This window comes from Phyllopteryx taeniolatus, chromosome 4, assembly GCF_024500385.1.
Source record: "Phyllopteryx taeniolatus isolate TA_2022b chromosome 4, UOR_Ptae_1.2, whole genome shotgun sequence".
NCBI lineage: Eukaryota > Metazoa > Chordata > Actinopteri > Syngnathiformes > Syngnathidae > Phyllopteryx > Phyllopteryx taeniolatus.
In genome coordinates, this window is record NC_084505.1 from 13024718 (window position 1) to 13047217 (window position 22500).

General features: G+C 41.6%; 1 protein-coding gene across 7 annotated transcripts in view; it reads left to right on the forward strand.

The window, feature by feature from the left end:
• Window positions 1-22500, forward strand: part of grk4 (G protein-coupled receptor kinase 4) — a 69600-nt gene that overhangs the window by 1847 nt on the left and 45253 nt on the right. For 3 of the 7 annotated variants that reach the window (XM_061769636.1, XM_061769637.1, XM_061769633.1), the window contains exons 1-2: window positions 1-222; window positions 20986-21081. The exon at window positions 1-222 is cut by the window's left edge. In XM_061769636.1, the coding sequence (XP_061625620.1) occupies window positions 171-222; window positions 20986-21081 (148 nt within the window). In that variant the 5' untranslated portion in view covers window positions 1-170. Of the gene's footprint in view, window positions 223-8967; window positions 13652-20985; window positions 21082-22500 lie in introns of those variants that run through there. The other 4 variants (XM_061769634.1, XM_061769641.1, XM_061769638.1 and 1 more) reach the window with 4 other exon arrangements.

Sequence of the window (22500 nt, forward strand, 5' to 3'; positions counted from 1 at the left end):
ACCATTAAGCTAACTACTATGCACGAGCGGCTCGGTCTCCTCCCGGTGCTGCTGCCTCACAACCATCCGCACGTTTGCGCTTATGAGTAAAAAAACGAAACAAAAAACAAACGTCTTTCTCCCCCGCTGAGTGAAATGTATCGCGACTGCTCGGGGACCACATTGTGACAATGGAGATTGAAAATATCGTGGCCAACACGGTTCTCCTCAAGGCGAGAGAAGGTAAGCGCGACAGCAATGTTTTTTCACCCCCCCTCCTCCTCCTCCTCCTCCTCCTCTTCCTCTCCTTCCAGCCAGCTGAGCCTTGAAGTGGCGGCCGAGCCCGGTTCCGCTCCGGTCCTCCTTCATGTCCTCTTTGTGGGCTTTCTGCCTTGATATCCATACCTGCTAAGATGCGTTGTCTCTTCGCAATGATTGCTTGAAATCAGCTGTTCTCACCCCTAACAAGAGCCATATTAAGCGGACTGATTTAGGCCCTGTTGACTGGGGGCTGTGAACAAGGCAGGGAGTGTTTGCAGCATCGGTGCATTGCAGCGGCCGAGCGCATTTTTCCACACCAGTGGCTTTTTATTACATTTGACGGTGCACACGTTTAATGTTACACGAGTGGTAGTGACATATCCATATCTGGGGGCTCGAACCAAGCCCTCCGCATATCTGCTTGTGTGACGGTTATTAGTTGATTGGTACTATTTGACGCAGAGGTATGCCACTTTAATTGGCTGCCTGAAGTGCAGGTTTGAAAGCAGCTGGGAGTTCAAAGAGGGCCCAGCTGTGCAGCTTGAGCCTGCGCGGTGCTCCGTGGGCCGGTAATCCCCCTGTAGGGTCTTACCTGGAGGTGGTGGATCACACGCAAGGGTGCATCCGTTTCCAGGAGCTGGCTGAGTGGGTCTGCAGCACAGGAGGTGGGCAGGGGGGTGTATTATTTTTGCACTAATATCCTTCTCGCCCAATCAGGAGTGTCTGTGACGATAATGAACGAGTTGATCGCTTTTATTCGATCGCAAGTGGCTCTCATAGTGCATTGGCTCATTGTTTAAGATCATCACTGTGGTTTTTTCTTTTTCTTTGTTTTCTTTCTTTGCTGCGTGTTCATTTCTAAAATGGTGCTCTGTCTGCATGATGTTGCGTTCTATACCTGTCGGATATTTTAGTTGTCACCTGAGACCTCGGATGTCCCCCATAGGTGGATGACAGTGTGCAGGATGCCTAGTACTAGTACGATATACAGTGCAGTAGCAGTGTTTCCCAACCTTTATTGAACCAAGCCGTATATTTTAAATTTGAGAAATCTCACACCACACCACTCAACAAAATTATCCCGAATTGTATAGGCAGTGGTGCCTTGAGATACGAGTTTGATTCATTCCATGCCTTTGCTCTTATCTCAAAACAATCATATCTGAAAACATTTCCCTATTAAAATAAATGGAAAGGCAATTCAGCCAACAGTACAATTTTTAAAATACATTTAAATAAAGACAAGGAGCAATGTATTGTAAAACAGTGATAACATTCTATATAGATATTAATTGGTTTTATAACACCAAAAGTCACACACGCACGCACATACACAATGTAGTACATTCATGTGCTGTGCCTTTAAATACGCTCCTCGCTCGAAAAGGATCGTATTCTAGCTCCCAAAATGCTGGTTCTGTTTGGATGAAATATAGTTAAAAATCCTTCGTGGAAACACACTCATTTACGTATGGTCGGGGACAAAGTATGCAATCTTGGCCTGTTAGTTCGAAGCTGTAGAAAACAAAGTCTGGACTCTCTTTGAACTTACCGCACTGCTCTGTCATTGGTTAAATCCATGTCACATGGTTACCAGACACCATGTTGTCAACCAGGGTCTTCAATCACAAATTGCTTCAGCCTTAGTCAGTTTTTGGCCTTTTTTAAGTGGATATTTAGCAATTTTTGGCAAAAAAGGGTTGTTGTGTGGCTGCAGGCTGTTTCACTCATCACAAAGTGTCAGTAGAGGGTAACCTGATACCACAGTGCTCATTTGAACTATATCAGCAGTGTCCCTCATGCTTGAAAGTCGGGATTTTTTTATTTTTAGACAATAAAGTCAAAGTAGTTAGGTTAGATACATTTGAATAAGCCTGGCTTGTTAAAAGTGGATCGCTGTAAGGCTTTGTTAGAAACTGCAACTGTGTCAGGCTGTCAGCACGAAAAGTAAATGTGCAGATTAATTTTCGCCTATTATACTGCATCCGCCGGCTATCGTCAAACGGGCATTCGCTGCTCGCAAGGCTGCCCGGCGAGCAGCTAGCCACTTGCCACGAGCTGCTAATGCCGCTAAGCTGGTGCCGTACTATAAAATTAATCATTGGCAGCATGAGGAATGGATGAAAAGTGTGCTGGTGCCCATTTTTAAGAACAAGGGTAATGTACAGAGCTGTGGGAACTACAGAGGAATAAAGTTATGAGCCACACAGTTAAGTTATGGGAAAGAGTAGTGGAGGCTAGACTCAGGACAGAAGTATTTGCGAGCAAAAGTATGGTTTCATGCCTAGAAAGAGAACCACATATGCATTATATGCCTTGAGGGTGTTGATGGAGAAGTAGAGAGAAGGTCAGATGGAGCTACATTGTGTATTTGTAGATCTAGAGAAAGCCTATGACAGAGTACCCAGAGAAGAACTGTGGTACTGCATGCGGAAGTCTGGAGTGGTAGAGAAGTATGTTCGAATAGTACAGGACATGTATGAGGGCAGCAGAACAGCGGTGAGGTGTGCTGTAGGTGTGACAGAGGAGTTTAAGGTGGAGGTGGGACTGCCCTGAGCCCCTTCCTGTTTGCAGTGCTAATGGGTAGGCTGACAGACTGGAGGTTAAACTGGAGTCCCTGTAGACCATAATGTTCGCAGATGTAATTGAGATCTGTAGTGAAAGCAGGGAGCAGGTGGAGGAATAGTTAGAAAGGTGGAGGCATGCACTAGAAAGCAGAGGAACGGAGATTAGCCGAAGTATGACAGGATATATATGTGCTACATGAGAGGGGTGGAGGGGGAAGAGTGAGGCTACAGGGAGAAGAGATAGTGAGGGTGGAGGACTTTAAATACCTCGGGGTCAACAGTCCAGAGCAATTGTGAGTGTGGTAAGGAAATGAAGAAACGAGTCCAAGCAGCTTGGGGCTGGTGGAGGAAGGTGTCAGGTGTGTTATGTGACAGAAGAGTTTCTGTTAGGATAAAGGGCAAAGTTTAAGACAATGGTGAGGCCAGCCATGATGTATATGATGTACAGATTAGCATCAGGGATCAGCCCTGAGCTCCTTCGTCTTTGCAATAGTGATGGATAGACTGACTGAGGTTAGACTGGAATCCCCATGGACCATGATGTTTGCGGATGACATTGTGATCTGCAGTAAAAGCAGGGAGGAGAGACAGTGAGTATACTGGTAGAAGGGTATTGAGGATGGAGCTGCCAAAAGGAGAGCTAGAGGAAGACCAAAGAGAAGGTTGATAGACGTAGTGAGGGAAGACATGAGAGCAGTTGGTGTTAAGAGAGGAAGATGCAGGTGATAGGATGACATGTTGTGGCGACCCCTAAACGGGACAAGCCGAAAGGGGGGGAAAAAGAAGCATGATTAATGTATTTGTTTTTAAGTGTATTAATTTACCGATTGAAAATGATTTCAGGATGGTGTTGTGTTGATGTTGGTGGCAGCAATACATGATGACAATATAAGGTAGGATACCAACAAGAAGGAACAGCTAGCGGCTATTGTGAGTCGGCCGGGATTCCGCCCGAAAGCGACAGTGTAGCTTGCTGTGGCTGAATGTTTACTAACTCTGTACTGTTTTCTTTGCAAGTAAAGCTGCATAATAAGGTAGAAGTGGCGTCGATATGTCACATTCTCATTAATTCCCACTATCGCGAGAGTGAAAAGACCCAAATATGGCTGCCTCTAGCGAGAAGATGCGATGTTTGAAACTTATTTTTGGGAATAAATTAGGCTTGACACGATCAGGATTTTTGGATCTTTGTAAGTTGTGACACTCAAAAGTCAAGGTACCACTTTACACACAAATTTACTTACTCAGTGTGAACTCTGTTTAGTAGAACACGAAGCTAATATACTCAAATTATTTTATAGAATGACACACACAGAGATCCCCCAAAATAATTAAGTGAAATTGGATAATTTCCCTACAGCACACCTGTTTCTCTCTAACAACAACGTGCCGTGGATCAGTGTTTGGGAACTGCTGCTATGCAGTATTTTGGTGGTGTTTCTTAGTTGTGGGCAAAGGAAATCCAGATCCAACGGATTGCGCTATTTTTTTAATTCTTTCCATTTTTTTTATTTATACAGCAATGATTGAATATGCACACAATTACCCTTATATCATAACCTTATAAAGCTTATCTTTTCTAAATCTCTCCAGACGTGACTGGCACATGACAAGTTTTGTCATTGGTCCAAGGGGCAGTCATAATTGAACCCTGCTCAGGGTCTGAGATATCCGGTATCGCAACGCAAAATGAGGTCTTAGGTAAAACCTTTTGCTGGGCGGTAGGCCTGTTACGATACCAATTTTTTAATATCTTCCCAAAAACTATCACGATAAAAAAACAGCATGAAAAATAAGGCCAGCCCTTTTAAAATTTTTTTTTTTTTTTTTTTGCTTTTAAATAAGTATTGTTGTTGTTGTTGTTGTCATGATTATAATTTCCTTTCTTGTTTCTCAATTGAATTGTTTACTTTACTGGGTGATATGGATCCCCATGGGTCTGAAATAAAGAGTAGAGAGCTGCAAGACTAGTCTGTTTTATATGGAGCGTTCTATTCCGATTATAATTGGTTTAGCAGCACAACCTGCTCCATATAAACATCTTAATCAGAATAAAGGCGAGGTGACGTCATTGTTTATGCACGGCGTAAATATGGCGGCTCCCGACGGAGCTCGTATGTGACGGAGTTCTTGATTTTAACTACTTAAGTTGTTTTTATCCAGCGTTTTTTTTAAATGTATAAAAACAATCCCAACTACTGTGGGTGGTGAATAGACAATGTGTTAATTGGGGACTAATACACACAACAACGCGGAGCGACATCGCTGCGGTGGAGCGAGCTGTTTAGCTCAACTCACTAGCGCGTTAGCTCGGGACAACAAACAATTCCATTTCCCTTAAGTGTCTCTGTTGTGTGAATCTATGCGCTCCATATGGAGCAAGTCTGTGGAGTGTGGAGTAGTGAACGGAGCCAACACCGGCAAGTGTGTGCTGCTCCGCCAGCATTCCATTAATCCACTAGCGGCTAATGACAGCCGTCCAACTGCTGTGCTCTGCTCACTATGTGATCCGCACGCCAGCTCACCACAATGACAATTTATCAAGTCCAAAAAACTATTGTTTCTTTTTTATTTATAGAACAATAAGTTAATATAGTAATTATCGTGACAGACCTACTCAAAACAAAGATCTAACCATTTATTGCTCCTAACTCGACGAAACCAGCCTGGATTGAGAATAAAAATCAAAAACTGTGTAGCAGGCAGAGGTAAACAGAAAGGCAATCCCTGATTGGTCAAAAGCAGAGCTGTCAAATATTAGGGAACGTTCATATTTTGTAATGGAAATCACTTGAACGTTGACTCGTTCCGGCCGTAACATAGGGTACAAATTTCTTAAATGAATTTTATGAAATAAACACTATATTGTAAAAACAAAAAAACGACACGTCCACATTGAACAGTCGCCCACCCTGCTTTCCGCGGACTACTGCTGGTGAATACTTGGTGCGCACTATTTTATCACCGGCCTCCTAGCCTCGGAGGCGAAAGCTTTTTTTGCGTCTGGTGTCAACGCATTATAAGTCACTAATCATCACCTCCATGGCACCGTGTTGTTATCATCAAGGGAGGACAAGGGGGAAGAACATTAACCTTGCGCTGTAGCCAACTGTCCTTTTCCCCAATGTCCATCTCTCTCGCTTCCTGGACACGCGTCCCGTTACCGTCGTCGCCCCCCGGAAAATCGGAAACCACAAACTCATTAACTATATGCAGATTTGGTACAATAGGATTTGTGCTCTCCCACAAGGCAAAAATTCGTTCGATACGTAACATTACTTGTTCCAAAGGTCAAAATATGCCTCTATATTTGGAGTAAAGTGTTTTAAAATATAGGGTGGAAAAGTGTAAAATTAGACTTAGATTTAGTACTTCATGGAACTTTTATTCAAATTATTACCCAAAACAGCGTTTCGAGAAATTGTTACACAAATCTCAGCAATTGCTATAAAAAATTATTTTGTATAGCAATAAATAATATAAATTTTATATACGTATACGTATTTCGGACCCTACTACTGTATATGACCTGCCCGTCAACAAAATATCTCAAACTGAGTTTCAGTAATGAATCATGTAGACTGAACATTGGTTGTCTGTGAGGTTCAGTACATTGTCGTTGGAGAAAGAAGAGAGAGAGAAGAAAAATTAGTTAAAAAACACAGTGCCGTATTTTCACGACCATAAGGCGCACCGTATTAAAAGGCGCAGTCTCAGTTACGGGGTCTATTTGTATATTTAACACACACATAAGGCGCACCGTATTATTGGGGACAGGCATGGTAAAACATAGGCTAGCTTAAAATTTACGGTAGCATGCATGCATGCTTAAACGTTTTTAAAAAGGGAGCGGGAGCAAAACGAGTTCGGTTGTACTTCATTGAAGTATTTAATGTACTCACGTTATTTTTTTGATCAATCCTCATTCCCAAATCCATCAAAGTCCTCATCTTCTGTATACGAAATGAACAGCTGGACAAGTTCTCAATCAAACACGGCAGCTTCCCTCTCGTCATTGTCTGAGTCAGTCTCGTTGCCGTGCGGCTCCTCGGAAATGATGCCGGATTTTTACGAAAGCTCGAACAACAGTGCAAGCAGACACGTTAGCCCAAGCATCCACAATTCATTCACAAATTGTGGCGTAACTCACCCGGCGCTGGCTCCTAGTCTTAGTAAAGCTGTGTTCGCCATCTGTCATCCATGGCACTCGCCGCGCCGCTCACAACTTCACTTTGAACGCCCTGTTTACACCGATGTCCAGCGGTTCGTTAAGCCTCCCGGAATGATGGCAAGCTCAGAGTTCTCGCCCTCAGTCGAATGGTGACTGTGGAGACGCGTCTCCCGGGTGTTCTTTGATCATTAATCCATTGCTCGAGTTGGTCTTCCAACTCGGGCCACCTCGGCTTGTTTCCGCGGAAACTCAGCTTCGTCTTCTTGACTTGGCGAGGCTGGTTTTCCTGCTTCCTGCACTTGCGAACCATGGATTCGTTGATCTTGAATTCTCTCGTGGCTGCTCAATTCCCATGTTCCTCCGCGTAACTAATAGCTTGCAGTTTAAACTGTGCTTCGTAAGCGTGTCTCTTCGTAGGTGCCATTTTCGGGGGTCCGTAGCCAAACCGATGCACATACTGGAACTATATACCTACTGGGGGTGTGTCTTTAGCGTCCTCTGTCACGCGCACCCTTCCCCCTTTACGTCCACATGCTGTCCTCAGTCACGTCCGCCTTCCTCTGTATAAGCAGCGTGACAGCAGGAAATGCTCGCAGTCAGTCAAGCGGAGCGCTCATTAAAGTCACACAACTACATTTACAGATTTTGGAACTCTGTGCACATGGACGCCCTGTCCATTTTGGAGAAAACGTAAGACTTTTAAGTGCGCGTCCGAGCCAGCGCTGTCAACAAAACAAACGTGCGCTCTCACAAGTGGGTCTTCTACACGGAGGCAACAAATCAGAGGAAAAGCGTTAGTCTTAGCCAAATATGAACAAAGCGGATACAAAACTGGGTCAAACAGAAGTAGCTGTCAGAGGGATCAAAACTGATGCATCCAAACTAATCGGGAGAAGCGTCATCATGCAACAAGACAATGACCCAAAACACACTTCCAGCACAACAAATGACTTAATCGGGGCGGAAAAAGTGGAAGGTCTTAGACTGGCCAAGTCATTCACCAGACCGTAACCAAACAGAGCATGCATTTTAGCTCCTGAAGAGGAGACTGAAGGGAGAAACCCCCAGAAACAAACAAGAACTGAAAGAGGCTGCAGTAAAGGCCTGGAAAAGCATTTCAAATGAAGAATGCGACAGTCTGGTGAAGTCAATGTGTCGCAGGCTTGATGCAGTTATTGCAAGTAGGGGTTATGCCACCAAATCCATTTTTCCATCAATTTTCTGTACCGTTTATCCTCACTACGGTTGCGGGCGTGTTGGAGCCTCTCCCAGCTATCTTCGGGCGAGAGGCGGGGTACACCCTGAACTGGTCGCCAGCCAATCGCAGGGCACATATAAACAAACAACCATTCTCACTCACATTCACACCTACGGGCAATTTAGTCTTCAATTAACCTACCATACATGTTTTAGGGATGTGGGAGGTAACCAGAGTACCTGGAGAAAACCCACACAAGCATGGAGAGAACATGCAAACTCCACACAGGCGAGGCCGGGATTTGAACCCCGGTCCTCAGAACTGTGAGGCAGATGTGCTAACCAGTCAATATTAAATGTTATTCACTTTAAGTGAATTTAATCATGTCTGTTCCAATACATTTGCTCACATGAAAAGTGGGTGGCTTCAAACAAAAGGTGCTCTATCCTGAGTTGTTTAAGACATCTAGATGTAAGTACCATGAAATAAAAGCTGGAATTCTGAACGTTTGTGTCATATACATCTTATGATCTGAAACCCAAATGTCTTCAGTATACACCAAAAACAAAGGAATTGACCTTGCTTTTCCAATACTTTTGGAGGGGACTGTAATGTATTAGAATTAATATTTGTAAAACTGTGAGGTGCTTGGAAAGTCCAGAAAATAAATTGTAAAATAAAATAATGTCAATTAATTTCACCTTTTGAAAAAGGTGTATGAAGCTTCCTTTTTGTTTGCAGTTAATTTCTTTTTCAGCTCAGCATGATAAGCAAAAAAAAAAAAAAATCAGGGCGATAAACCCTGATTTGGGATGGTATGGGTAGGTGGGCTCCGCATTGCAAAAAAAGTTAAGCTTATGTGCTGTAAAGCTACTTCTGATATTTGTTATCTTTGTCAGTTTTACAAACTGATAACTATGTGGACAGGTCAGTGTTAATATCAGTCGTGTATTGTATTGTAATTTGCCTTTCCAGGAGTGAGTGTAGGCAGCCATCGCACTGCATGTTATAGTCGAAGGTAAACATCACTCTTAAATACCCAAAAGAGGTCGTCTGCTTTTTTTTCTACGCTTTGGTCCCCCTAATTCTTCATGACACCAAGGTCTATGTATACACCAGTCGAGTGTGTGAAGTTGGTTCCAACTCCAGTAGCTGTGTTCCCTCCTGTGAGTCTGCAAAGGTTTGTCCTGCTAATCTGTCATTAAGTCTGTTCTCCAACTCTCTGACCTTCCCGTGGAGAGGGAAATGACAAAGCAAACCCCCAGTATGGAACCTACCAATAATGGTTGTTGCAGACCAGTAGTGGCTGGTGGAAAGTTTTCTTGGGCGATGCCACATCCAGTCAGTGTCAAAAAACTTTCCTGTAAGGGGTTAATACAATTTCTTAACTCTCAAGTTAAATATTTAAGAGTTGTTCTGTTCATGTTTTGATGCAGGATTAAATCCCATTTTGATAACTACCGTCAAAAGGAAGTCATGACCACTGATCATACTGGCGAAATCTGAGCACTTCAACATGGTCAGAGTAAAGATGTGAAACCAAGTGTGCAGTGTGTGGCCAGAGCTCAGAACCTCTCATGGGCACCAAAGCCTACTTTAATAACAATGGTAAGACCAATAGTAATATTGTCAGGTCATGATTATAATGACCACAATTATCAGGGTTACCAGTACTGTCACTGTTTCTAAAAATAAATCACAGATACACACCCTAGTTTTATTTTGAATGCAAAAATCGGCAACCCCAGTGCTTTTTGGTTACACATTACAAATTGTAAACAGCAATCAAAATGAATTTTCATACATGCTAGACCCCCCCAGAATTTACTTAAAAGGACAACAGTTATATATAACTTACAGTAAACTTTCCTTAGTGTACAATCTTCATGGGGATCATGGAGATGAGTCAGATATGCATCAGACCTAGGCCTGTCAGGATAAAAGTTTTTTGAAGATATACATACCGGTAGTTTCCCCAAAAACTAAAACGATAAAGGATACCACCGTTGCTTTTTTTGTGTCACCTGTCAATCAAATATTCTTTGACATTCGCTGTATTTAACTACTGGCTGATTAACGTGTGTCGCTGAGGTTATGCTTCGTAAACGGTTAACTTTCCCGTGCGTGTTAATTGGGGACGAGCACACACAGCAACTAATTTATTTGTTGCTTTAATACAGATAGTTATTTGTGTTCATGTAGTCCTTGGACTTTGCAGTACATAACCCAGTTAAAAGGAAAAAAGATCATTTAGAAACTGTGTGATCATAGTTCATCCTGCAGACTCTTAAGGTTTATAATACTAGTTTGCAGCACCTAACTTGGCACAGTGCGCTATCATAAAACAGATGCCTTTTCGCTGTTAAAAAAAAATAAATAAATATCCTCCTTCCTATGCACTTGCAAGAGTTGTCTTAGACTGCTGGAGGGTTCTTTTGATTTTCAAAAAAATTATTTAACTTGGATACAGGTTTTTGATATATAAATTGTATTCTGGGTTTTGTTTAAGCTGTGGCTACTATGTACATAACTATATTTACTGTGCTAGCAATACGTACGTATGTTCTTACTGAGAAAAGTCAAATGATAGAGCACATTATTTTTATCTAAATTTATTCTTAAGATATCTACATGCTGTCATGTGTTTTAAAAGGACCATGAAATCAAAAGTCGTGAAACGTAACTGCACTACTATTTTTGTTGCGGACTGTTGACATTTAGAAGAGATATGATGACATATTTATAATGTGCCTGCGTTTTGGGCAGAGGGCTGGGGGTGATCAACATAAACCTTTGCTGTTTTAGTGGTTAACAAAATTATGCAAAATCCCTTTTGAATGATTGTGTTTATTGGTTACAGTCACTTGTGCGTTATAAAAAAAAATAATGTGTTGAAACAAGTGGTGATGACATAGTCCAAGCTTAACTACTACTTCCAGTTGGACCCCTCAGTTAAAACAAAGTGGTAGGTGTTTGCAATACATTCTTCTGGTCTGTTCTAGATTTTTGTCTTTTCAAGAACCTGAGCTCTGTTCCAAGTATGTCAAACTCATAAGTTGACTATGTAATTGACTTGGAAATTTAGTTTGAAATCCCGTTTTTTAATAAACTGTAAATGAGGGAGTATAGAATTATGACTTGCTTGCTAACAAACCAAGAGAAATAACACCAGATTGGGAATAGATGTACCTTTACTGCTAGTGTAGCTAACATCTCTCTGCCCTCCACTCCAACCCACCCACCACACATTACATTCTTGGCCAGGAGATCTCCCCCTGACCACTTGTAAGGGTGTTCTTGTGATGTTAGCCAGCATTGCTTTATTAGTTTTGTGGTCAAAGGCAGACCGTTTGTTGTCATCACTCTGGGGTGTTTCCTCCAGCTGAGGTGCATAAAGTCTATTGCTTTGTGACTGTCTCTTCACGTGGGACTAATTTTAAGGTCATTATACCCACAAATGGACTTTGTATTGAATGAGTTTGTTGCATAGGCAGCTCTGGAGGAACCGGATCTTGGGTGACTGCCGAGAACTGCACTTTGCAGACAATCTGACTAAACATGGGGCAGCATGTTGGCGTGTGTGATTAGCACGTTGGCTTTGCAACACAATTGTTATGGATTTAAAACTCGGGCCTATTTTGTTCTGAGTGTATTACGAAGTCCGCTGAATGTCAGTCAGAATGACACGTTAACACACAACAACATTGAAGGAGAATGAGGGTCTCCTGTAATTACTTTGTGGCATATGGATTTAGGTCATATTAGGGAGAAACTTATTGGAGTGGACAGTGAGTGTAGCAAGAATATGAAAAGATGAAAGAAAGTGGACATTGGAGAATAATGCTGCAAAGTCTAGAGCCAAGGCACAGCAGCAGGATAAGTTAACGTTCCTGTCTGGTTATTTCTGTTATTTCTAGTTGTGCATCCTCAAACATTACAATGACGCAGCTGAGGTTTACATCATCCATAGTGTATCAGCACTGAAAATACAGTTGTACAGGTTGATATCTGGTAGTAGCAGCTGCATGTTTGTTGGGAGGGTTGAGTCATTCTGTCACAGGGCGCATTCTAACCAGTCCATTTTTTTTTTTTTTTTTTAAATGTCAGTCCTTTTGAATATAAGGTAAACGTCTCATCAAAGATTATCCCCAAGGAGTCAATGTGCTTTATGTTCCATGTTTAACTCCTAGACAATTGTACACAACATATAGATGATTAACTTCTTGGTTTGTTCGCTTAGTACAGCTCCAGCTTTTTCAAGTTGAGTCTCACAGACTTCTCTCCTCCCAACCCTTGCCCTCTTCTTCCCTTAGACACTTGATAAACAATGGTCAGTTTTCAAACTTAATGGAATAGCTCAAACAGACGAAGCTCAGCAAAAGAAAGGTAGTGCTAACCACCACAGCAGCTGTAGTGAGCAAGAGTGTGTGTTGGCGTGTGCACAGCCTGTATGTGTCTCTTTTGTGCTCAGATGAGAAACTCCATGTACTAGCGTGTGTCAGACCTGCTCCAACTGTCTGTGGGACTCTGGGACCCTGTTGCAATTAAAGGAGACATATTATGACAGTGTAGTGGTTCACTTCACCTGACTGGAGCACACAGAATTGGTTTACTTCCCACTGTGATGATGTGAATTTGAGTATAAATTGCTGTCACGATGTGATCCCTGTGATTGGCTGATGATCTGTTCAGGGTGTACTCTCCCTTTTGCCCTAAGTCAGCTGGACGGTTCCAGTTCCCTGCAACCCTTAACATAATAAGTGATATAGAAAATGAATGGATACTATGCATTCCCCCCACACAATTTAAAACAGTTCCCAGGTGTGTCAATGATGTAATGTCCATACTTGGTAAAAATATGCACAGGACCAAGAATTATAGTACACTGAACAAGCCAAGGTTAGATGTTTTGGAGACAAAGTTAGTGAGTGCAGACTTTGATGGTTCGGACACATCCATAGGAGAGAGAGTGAGTATACTGGTAGAAGGATGATGAGGATGGATCTGCCAGGCAAGAGAGCTAGAGGAAGACTAAAGAGACGGTTGATAGATGTAGTGAGGGAAGACATGAGGGCAGTTTGTGTTTCTGGTTTGTGCATGTTAGAAATAGAAAAAGTGTTCCCACAAAGCTGGGAGAGCCGCTGCTCTTCCACATCGAGAGGAGCCAGATGAGGTGGCTGGGGCATCTGATTCAGATGACTACCGGACACCTCCCTGGTGAGGTGTTCCAGGCACCTCCCACCGGGAGGAGACCCCGGGGACGACCCAGGACACGCTGGAGAGACTACGTCTTTCGGCTGGCCTGGGAACGCCTCAGGATACCCCCGGAAGAGCTGGATGAAGAGGCTGGGGAGAGGGAACTCTGGGCGTCCCTGCTAAAGCTACTGCCCCCGCGACCCGACCTCAGCTAAGCGGTAGAAAATGGATGGATGGATGGATGGATGATTAAGAAGATCACGTCACTTCAAATCATATGTGAGTCAAGGCGGGTGACCGAATACTTTTGGCAATGTAGTGTATGTTGTATACCGCTTCTTGTCTATTTGATCGCATTATTTTGAACTCATTCCTATTCACACGGAACACCATGTGCCATGTGGACTACCGGTCGTTGATTTGTGAAAAAAATTGTGCTCTGTGCTATTCACACTTCACTTCGATTGTTGATTTGTTTACGTGTTACTCAACTGGCGAATACAGGTAGTGGGAGCAATAGACATCCTGAAGTGATGGAGCGGGAGTTGTCTGACACTGTGAAAAGGGTCTATTGTTTTAACATTATAGCCTTTGTTTAAACCAAACAAAAAAAAAACAAATTATGGACACCACTGCAACTTATCTTAGTTAATGGCTTGTAAACCTTTTCACATTAAATGTACAGACTAAATCAAACAAAATGAAATGCCCATAAGTTACTGGTTGTTGTTGAATAATATGAGAATTACAAGTATACCCAGCTTCTTGAAATGTTTGTGGGGATTGACGGATTCTATTCGCTTTTCAGTTTGGGTTGCAATCAAGGGATGGGAGAGTGTCCCTCATAATTTGAACGCTGTTGTCATGTTGAACAGAGTAATGTAACTGGGTTCGTTACGTATGCCTACTTGTAATGCTGTTCACATTTTTGCATTGGGTGCACACTTTCAGTCAGGGCCATATGCAGCCCCCTGTTGTCGATTGGCCAAGGGGGCGCAATCGACGGCTGTCGCACAGGGCGCCATTTGGTCCATGACCCCGCCTATGCCTATATAAAGTGGAGGAAAAGCCCACCCCCAAAGAATTGCTGAAGTCATAAGAGCAAAAAGGTGTTTATATGGAAGGGGGGGGAGTCTGAAGCTGAGAGGAGGCAAAAAGGAAGAGAAATGTGAGAGAGGTGAGAATTAGCAGGAGCACGGCTGCCTGATACTCACGTTTCTGTCTTCCTCTCACTCGCTGTCTTCCACTGTGGATATACAGATGGATTACTCTCCGCAAACACCGGGCCTTTACTTTGATTAGGCAACAGAGATACTAACAGCTAATGTTTTCCTTATCTGGGGCTACTCCAGCCAATCACATGCTGCATCCGAGAGCGACTGGAAAAGCAACAGGCCATTCATTTATCACGAAAAGGCTCCATTGTGCCTGCGTGCGTGAGCTTGCTCACATTACAATGGCCCTAAACTATGTGTGACCCTGTCTCATTTCCTACCATTTAAGTCATGTTTTTTGGGAGTGCTGAAGCCGCCCTCAATATACCTCCAACACCACAGGGTGCAGGGCAATGATGACAAGTCATGGGCTGTTACCTTTTACGTAACATACTTGTGATATGTGAAAACCAGCACGCATTTTTCTTTTCCCCTCTATGTATTTTTGGGACCATTTTATAATAGCTTCAGTAGAAAATTAACCATGCTCGTCCTCAAATAAATGGGCGTGTAGGTCCATAGCTTTGTTAATGTATGAACAAACAGGTGCTGTACAACTTGGCTTAATAGGTTGCAGCTTGGATAAATGATGAGCGTTTTTGTGGAATATTAGCATTCATGTGGTTTACTGCCGCTCATCTATTTCATGCCACCACATGAACCTGAAATGTTGAATTGTGTAGTATAAAACTAAGCTATTGCTGTACCGTTTGGTGAGATCTTTGTACCTCAGGATTCTGTCGCTTTGTGACCTGTAGAAATGACAAAAATATATAATTAATAATATAAATATCTGATCTTTTTCACCGGATACTGATCAGTTGAAGATTACAAGACCAACCCCGATTTCCAGTCATGTGATCAGATCAGGACAACCCCAGATACAATTACCTCTGCCAAAAATGCCTATCTGTTATCCATTTTTTGAGGGTTGCTGTCTGTGCCAAAATTTGGATTTTTAAAAAAAATGTGTGTGAACTCTCCTCACTTTTCCTTTCACTCTCTCTACTTAGATCACCTTTTTTCAGAGAAATTTTCTAGTTATGCACACCCTTGTCGACTATAATGCTGTTTGTTAAGGAACAGTATGGATTAAGTAAAGAAACTATCTTTGAAGTCACAAGTGTGTAGCTCAACTACCCCCAAACATATTGTGACAAGATGTAAATACTGGCTGCATGCTGCCATCCTCGCTCTGGATTCTCTGGACTTGTGGCTGAGCATCAGTGTGTGACATGTGTTCATCAGATGGGTGAGTGGCTTCTAACACATGGCAGTGCAAAATAAAAACGAGCTGTGAAGTGGCGCTACACTACGCTGTGACTTCGAGGACTTTGCCAGTAATGCTGCTCTAAAGCTCTTTGAGATTTCTTGTTGTTAGTATAGTGGTGCCTTGAGATATGTGTTAAATTTGTTCTGTAACCAAGCTAATAACGCAAAGCACTCGTATCGCAAATCATCTTCCCCTATAGAATTGAATGCAAATGCCATTAATCTGTTTCAGCCCCCACCCCAAAAAAAGAAATTTGTGCTTTTATTTTTTAATGAGGGAAAACTAGCGCTCTACAATATTTTGTCCCGATCTGTTAATTTGAAACACTTCCGTGGCCAAAAAACACACAGTACAGTACAAAATTGTTTTTGTACTTTTTTTTCGTAACCTAGAAACAGTGTTTTGTAAATCAATATAAAAAATCTTAAAAATGTTTGAAAAGTTTGAAAGTTCATACAAACTTACCTCGCTGGTGCTTGGCAGTAGTGATAATGGCGTTCTGGTGGGATAAAGTTGTGGTGGCAAGTCGAGGGTCTCTTTCATGAGCCGTGAGGTTGGCATGCTTCCTTTTCTGCAATTGAATGCCATCGAGGAAGGTTTGACAAAAAAAACTGAACTGAAATCAGTACAGCATTTTGGAGAGAAAAGACACAATGAGCACTCTGGTAAACATCCATGAATAGGTAGATACCATACGTCCCTTTTGATCTGCCCGCCTCCAATGATGCTAAGCTAATTTCCATGCAATGCCTTTAATGGGAACTTCACCTCAGCCAACACTGCTGCCACGTAGGCATGTCTGTTAGCCGGATCAAGTCTCCATATCTGTGACAACACTGGCACAACCCAGAACTACGGGTACCGATCTTGGTTTTGTTGACTGGCCACAACGCCAGTAAACAACAGCGGCCAATTGTGGCATTAACATACTTTGTCATCTACAAAGGGGTGTTTTCAGTTCTAACCGGACACTGTTTGCTGCCCGTTAAATCCCTAGAGAGATAAATAGATTGTATAGAATGTAAAGCAAGACTTCTTAGATTATGATTTAATGGTGCATGAAATTCAATGTGCTGCTCCTTCTGGTGTGCAGTCAGTACTGTGTAATACAGTAATGCAGAAAGAAAGAAGAACAGACTCCTACAATACTCCTACTCAGTAAGTTGCTTTAATATTATTCATTTTTCATTGAGGATAAAGGATGTATACTTGTGAGTATCGTTATATTAGCAATGTACGTGTTGCTGTTTTTGTGTTCAAATATCCGTTTCTTCTAAAACCGCAACTATTGATGCTATTAGCATGTCAATGATATGTTGCATTGTTTAGCATTAAGGTAATATTCCCTTTTTTAAGACAAAGTATGTGGTTGTTGAAATACAACACATGTAATTCTCTGTTTTACTCTTAATTTGGCAGTAAACATCAGCTGCGAGTGGCATTAAACCTGTTGTACCTTTTTTTCATGAATTGTTCAATGTTTGCTAGGGATGTCCCGATCCAACTTTTTCACTTCCAATCCGATAGATATTGCTGCCTTGAATTTTGGCTGATACCGATATCGGTCCGAGCTGATATTAGCAATAATCATACATACATGTTGTCGTACGCCATGTTAGAAAATGCTTGATGAAAAACTGACCCATGTATTGTTAACAAATGGGTTCCATAAGTAACTTTAAAAATAAGAATGTACTTCAATTGAATAAAATATTAGGAAATCCTGAAAAATAACCAATAAAATCAATAACAAAAATAAATATTTTAAATGCAACACAACCACTGTTTGACGTATACATAAGCATATTCTACATTTTAATACAGCAGGCGAAATAAGTATTTAATGCGTCACCATTTTTCTCACTAAATGTTAAATGTATTTTCAAAGGTGCTATGAAATTTTCACCAGATGTTGGGAACTACCCAAATAATCCATACATACAAAGAAAGTGGAACAAATAAGATCAGAAATTAAGTTGTGTGTGTATGTAGCAATGTGAAATGACGCATTGGAACACGGCAACTGGTATTTATTTAATACTTTGTACAAAAGCCTTTGTTTGCAATGACAGGTTACATCTGCTTATTGCGAAGTGTGTTGAATTGAGTTCACTGCCACCATACATTGCTCGTCTGTCAAGTTTGAGCTCGCAAGTTAAAGCAAAAAATCGGCGTCTTATCAAGAAGTGTCACAGCAACATTTGTCAACAAGGAATAAAAGGACTACAATTAATAAAGTAAAAGAAAAAGCTCAGTGCACCATGTAGTCACCCATTCATTTATGAGGTCATATTTATGGGTAATGCTTTTCTTGGAAAGCTGACGGTAGAATGTAGTAGGAAATATGCACAACCCCCATGTGTTTCCGGTTACTAAATGAGAGGGTGGCTGGGATGTTGTTGTAACACTGTAAACTATTTTGCTGTATGATTAGAGGGTTTCTTCAGGAGGCAGTTCTGCTGCTAAGCATCTTTTTTAACTTGAGTCACGTGACCATGCACATCCTCAGACCTGCAATGAGATCCTACGTGATGATCTCAAAAGTTGATTGATGCCAACTGCCCTGGTGTTGGTGCTAATGGAGCACCCCCGTTCTGTCTGAAGGGAGAACCAAAGTTAAATAAATATTCACTCTCTCCGTTCTGCATTAGGGGCTTGCACACACAGCTTTGACTTCAGAGTGACATTAAAAAGGGTGGGGTTGCTCAACAAGCTCTGACAAGCATGCGTGTGTGTGTGTGTGTGTGTGTAACCTTGGTCAGATCTGTGCCTTGCCACATATTCTGTCTCTGAGGTCTTCGGGCAGTTCCTTCGACCTCAGGATTCTCATTTGCTCACTATTATGCACTAAGCTGTAATTTGTTATAAGCAGGGTATGCCTTTCCCAATCAAGTTAAATTAATACGATTATACATAGCTGGACTCAAATGAAGGTGAAGAACCATCACAGGGATGATTAGAGGAAATGGACATCACTTGAGTTAAATATACGTTTCACGGCAAAGGGTCTGAATACTTGTGGCCATGTTTTATTTTAGTTTTCCTTCTTTATTAAATCTGCAAAAATTTAAATAATTAACATTTTTACTGTCTGTCTGAGGGGCTTTGTGTACATTTATGAGAAAAAAATAACTTGAATGATTTCAGCAAATGGCTGAAATGTGACAGAGTGAAAAATTTAAGGGTAAAATGCTATTAAAATATATATACAAACTTACAATATCCCACAGGATTAATACAATCCATGAAATAGCCTTGTCATGTCTTGTGTGCTGCCACTTTGTAATTGAGGTGATGTGAGTTTCTAAAATTTTGACACGGCTACAAGATTCATTGGTGGTTGTCAGTACCTTATTGTAGGGCTGCACGATATTTAGTTTGAGCATCATTATCGCGATGTATGTGTGTGCAATAGTCACATCGTAGGGTCTGTGATGTTGGTGTACTGTAATATACAGTGAATCAATTGCAATATTAAAAGTGACCATCAGAGGGGACATAAAATTCTAAGTTAATGATTATTTGCTAAAAGCAACCTTTATGGAGCCAAGGAACATATTTTACAATTGAAAAATCTCACGGCACACCAACAAACAAAAATGTCACAAAAAGTGGATAAATTACTGTATTTACTTCCTGCCATCTAATAGAAGACCATGCATTTGTTCTGTCTGTCACTATGCCTCACTGGCATAAATAGAGGAACAAAGATATATTTTTTGAGCAATTAAGTATGCAAGTATATACAGTAAATTAACAGGTCATTTAAATAGACACATTCCTCCATCATGTGATCGGTTATCGTTTTTTTAAACTCGCTGATCGGCCCCAAAAATCCTGATCGTGTAAAGCCTCGTATAAAGTTGGAAAAGATTACAAACTTATCTCTAAAAGTGTTGTTCATCAGTCCACGTTTCCATAAATTGTCTATAAATGGAAAAAGTTCAGCACTGTTGCTTCTCTTCCAAGGAATGGCCTTCCTGTAGCAATGACTGCAACAGCATAGTCCAAAATGCTCAATGAGGTAATTTTTTTTTTTTTTTTAAATAACCCTATAGTGTCAGCTGATGACTTACAGAAATCAATGGCACATGCCAACATCTCTGACAAATCTACCATACATAAAACAATAAACAACAATGGGGTTTGTGGGAGAACACAAAGGAAGCTGTTGCTGTCTTAAAAAAAAAAAAAAAACATCGCTGCATGTTTGACCTCTGCTAAAGAGCCCTTGGATGTTGCACAGCAGTACTGGTAAAATATCCCGTGGACAAATGAAACCAAAGTTGAATTGTTTGTGATGAAGACACAACACCATGTGCGGAGGGAAAAACGGCACATCACACCAGCATCAAAACCTTATACAAACTCTGAACCATGATGGATGGAGCATCATGGTATGGGCATTCCTGGCTACCTAGGGGCCTGGACAGCTTGCTATCATCAATGGAAAAATTCATTCACAACATATGAAGATGCTTTGCAGAAGAACTTGATGCCATCTGTTCAACATTTGAACCTCAGAAGAGGATGGGTGTTGCAACAGGACTACGATCCACAACACACAAGCAAATCATCAACAGAATGGCTCGATAAGAAGAAAATAGGTGTTATGTAGTGGTCCAGTCAAAGTCCTGACATCAACCCGATGGAGATGCTGTGGCATGATGTTGAGAGCTAGTCACACCAGACATGCCAGGAATCTTGCTGAACTGCAATGGTTTTGTAAGGAGCAATGCTCCCAAATTCATACTGATCGTTGTGCACGTTGTCTGCAACTACAGGAAACAGAGGTTATTGCTGCCAAAGCAGGACCAACCAGTTATTAAACCCAAGGGTTCACTTACTTTCACATCACTCTCCTGTGAATCTTTTTTTTTTTTTTTTTTTTAAATAAAAAAATCGATTCAGATTATTGGCATGCATTGATTAATCAATATTTTTACCCACCCCAGCACAAAAAATTAAATGTAACGGCATGTATGTGATGTCCATAGGTGTAAAGTTATCCCCTTCACCAGTCAACTTCTACCAGTAACTAGCAATCTAAATCTTCCCTGTTGACCAATTGACCTGGGATGTAATGGTGCCACTTTCTCTATTGATTGTCTGTTTCTGACTCTTAGGTGGAGGAGGGAAGAGGAATGGTCGAAGTAAGAAATGGAAGGAAATGCTAAAACTACCCCATATAAGCCAGTGTGAGGAGCTGCGTTGCATTATTGGTAAGAAATTGGGCCTGATGTTCTGTTTGCATGTAAAATGGAACGATAATGTGCCATGCTGTGTCAAAGGGTTGGCTCTGACTGCAGGAGGGAGGAAGCTCGGATTGGACTTCCTTCCTCTTTGGCGTCAACACCCACCCGCAGGCGGGGCACAGGAAACTATTTGTGTATGAGTGTGTCTGACTCAAGGAATTGTCTGCTCAGCCATTTCGTCATCTGTCTTTTCTGTCTGTTCAGATGCCAAATCAAAATAATCTCCACTACAACTTTGTTCCTACATTGAGGTTTAGCTTTAGGGTAACGAGTAGGCCTCAATGACCAATAAGTGTTGGAAGTTTGAGGCCCCGACAAAACGGAAAGGTGTTTCAGTGGATCTGCAAAGGTTTTTTGTGTTCTTTCTACATTTTCTCCACATTTTGGAAGCCCAAAAACATTTAAAAAGTTTTTTTAAACCGGGTCCTAGAGTGAATAGCTCTTGAATCGCAACTGTTGCGTTTCTGTGTGTACAAAACACATACATCTCTCTTGAGACAAATATGTGGTTTTTCAAGTTCTTCCATGACTCTCCACTAAACACTGATAACAATAACAACAGCAATGGTGGATCGCAGTGTCGGCTGTTCTTTACTTACCTTGCCGGTGATCTGGGCTTTAGTTTTGGAGCAGAAGTTCTACCTGATCGTCAGTCATCACAAGGGTCTTTTTTTTTCTCTTGCTTTTTCTTGCTCGCTTCCTTTCCCCTACCGTTGTTAATGCATACTTTTATCACTAACCAGATTGATTACAGTAATGCCCTGCTTTCTAGTCTTCCAAAAAAGAGTATTTCAAGTCTATATTTCCTACAGAATTCAGCAGCACATGTCCTGACAAAGACCAGAAGGTTGGAGCACATTACACCGATTTTAAAATCACTGCATTGGTTCCCTGTGTAGTTCAGGATTTTAAAATCACTGCATTGGTTCTCTGTGTAGTTCAGGATTTTAAAATCACTGCATTGGTTCTCTGTGTAGTTCAGGATTTTAAGGTTCTTTTTACTGTTTTTTAAAAATGTTTTAACGGTCTTGGCCCCTCCTATCGCTCAGAACTCTTTACCATACGAACCCTCTCGAGCACTGAGGTCCTCTGGCTCCGGCATTCTCCAAAGTCAGGACACGCACTCACGGTGAGGCAGCATTTGATTTCTATGGCCCCCGTCTGTGGAACGGTCTGCCGGAGAAGCTCAGGACCGCAGAGAATGTTCTTATTTTTAAGACAGCCTCAAGACCCACCTTTTTCATTTAGCTTTAACTAATATTTATTCCCTGAGATGGTCTTTCCTCACCTTTTTTGCTTTGTACTCAGCCTCAGGTTATTGCGTCATTACAGTTTGTTTTACTTAGTGAGGATAAGCGGTTTAGAAAATGTTTGGATGGATGGATT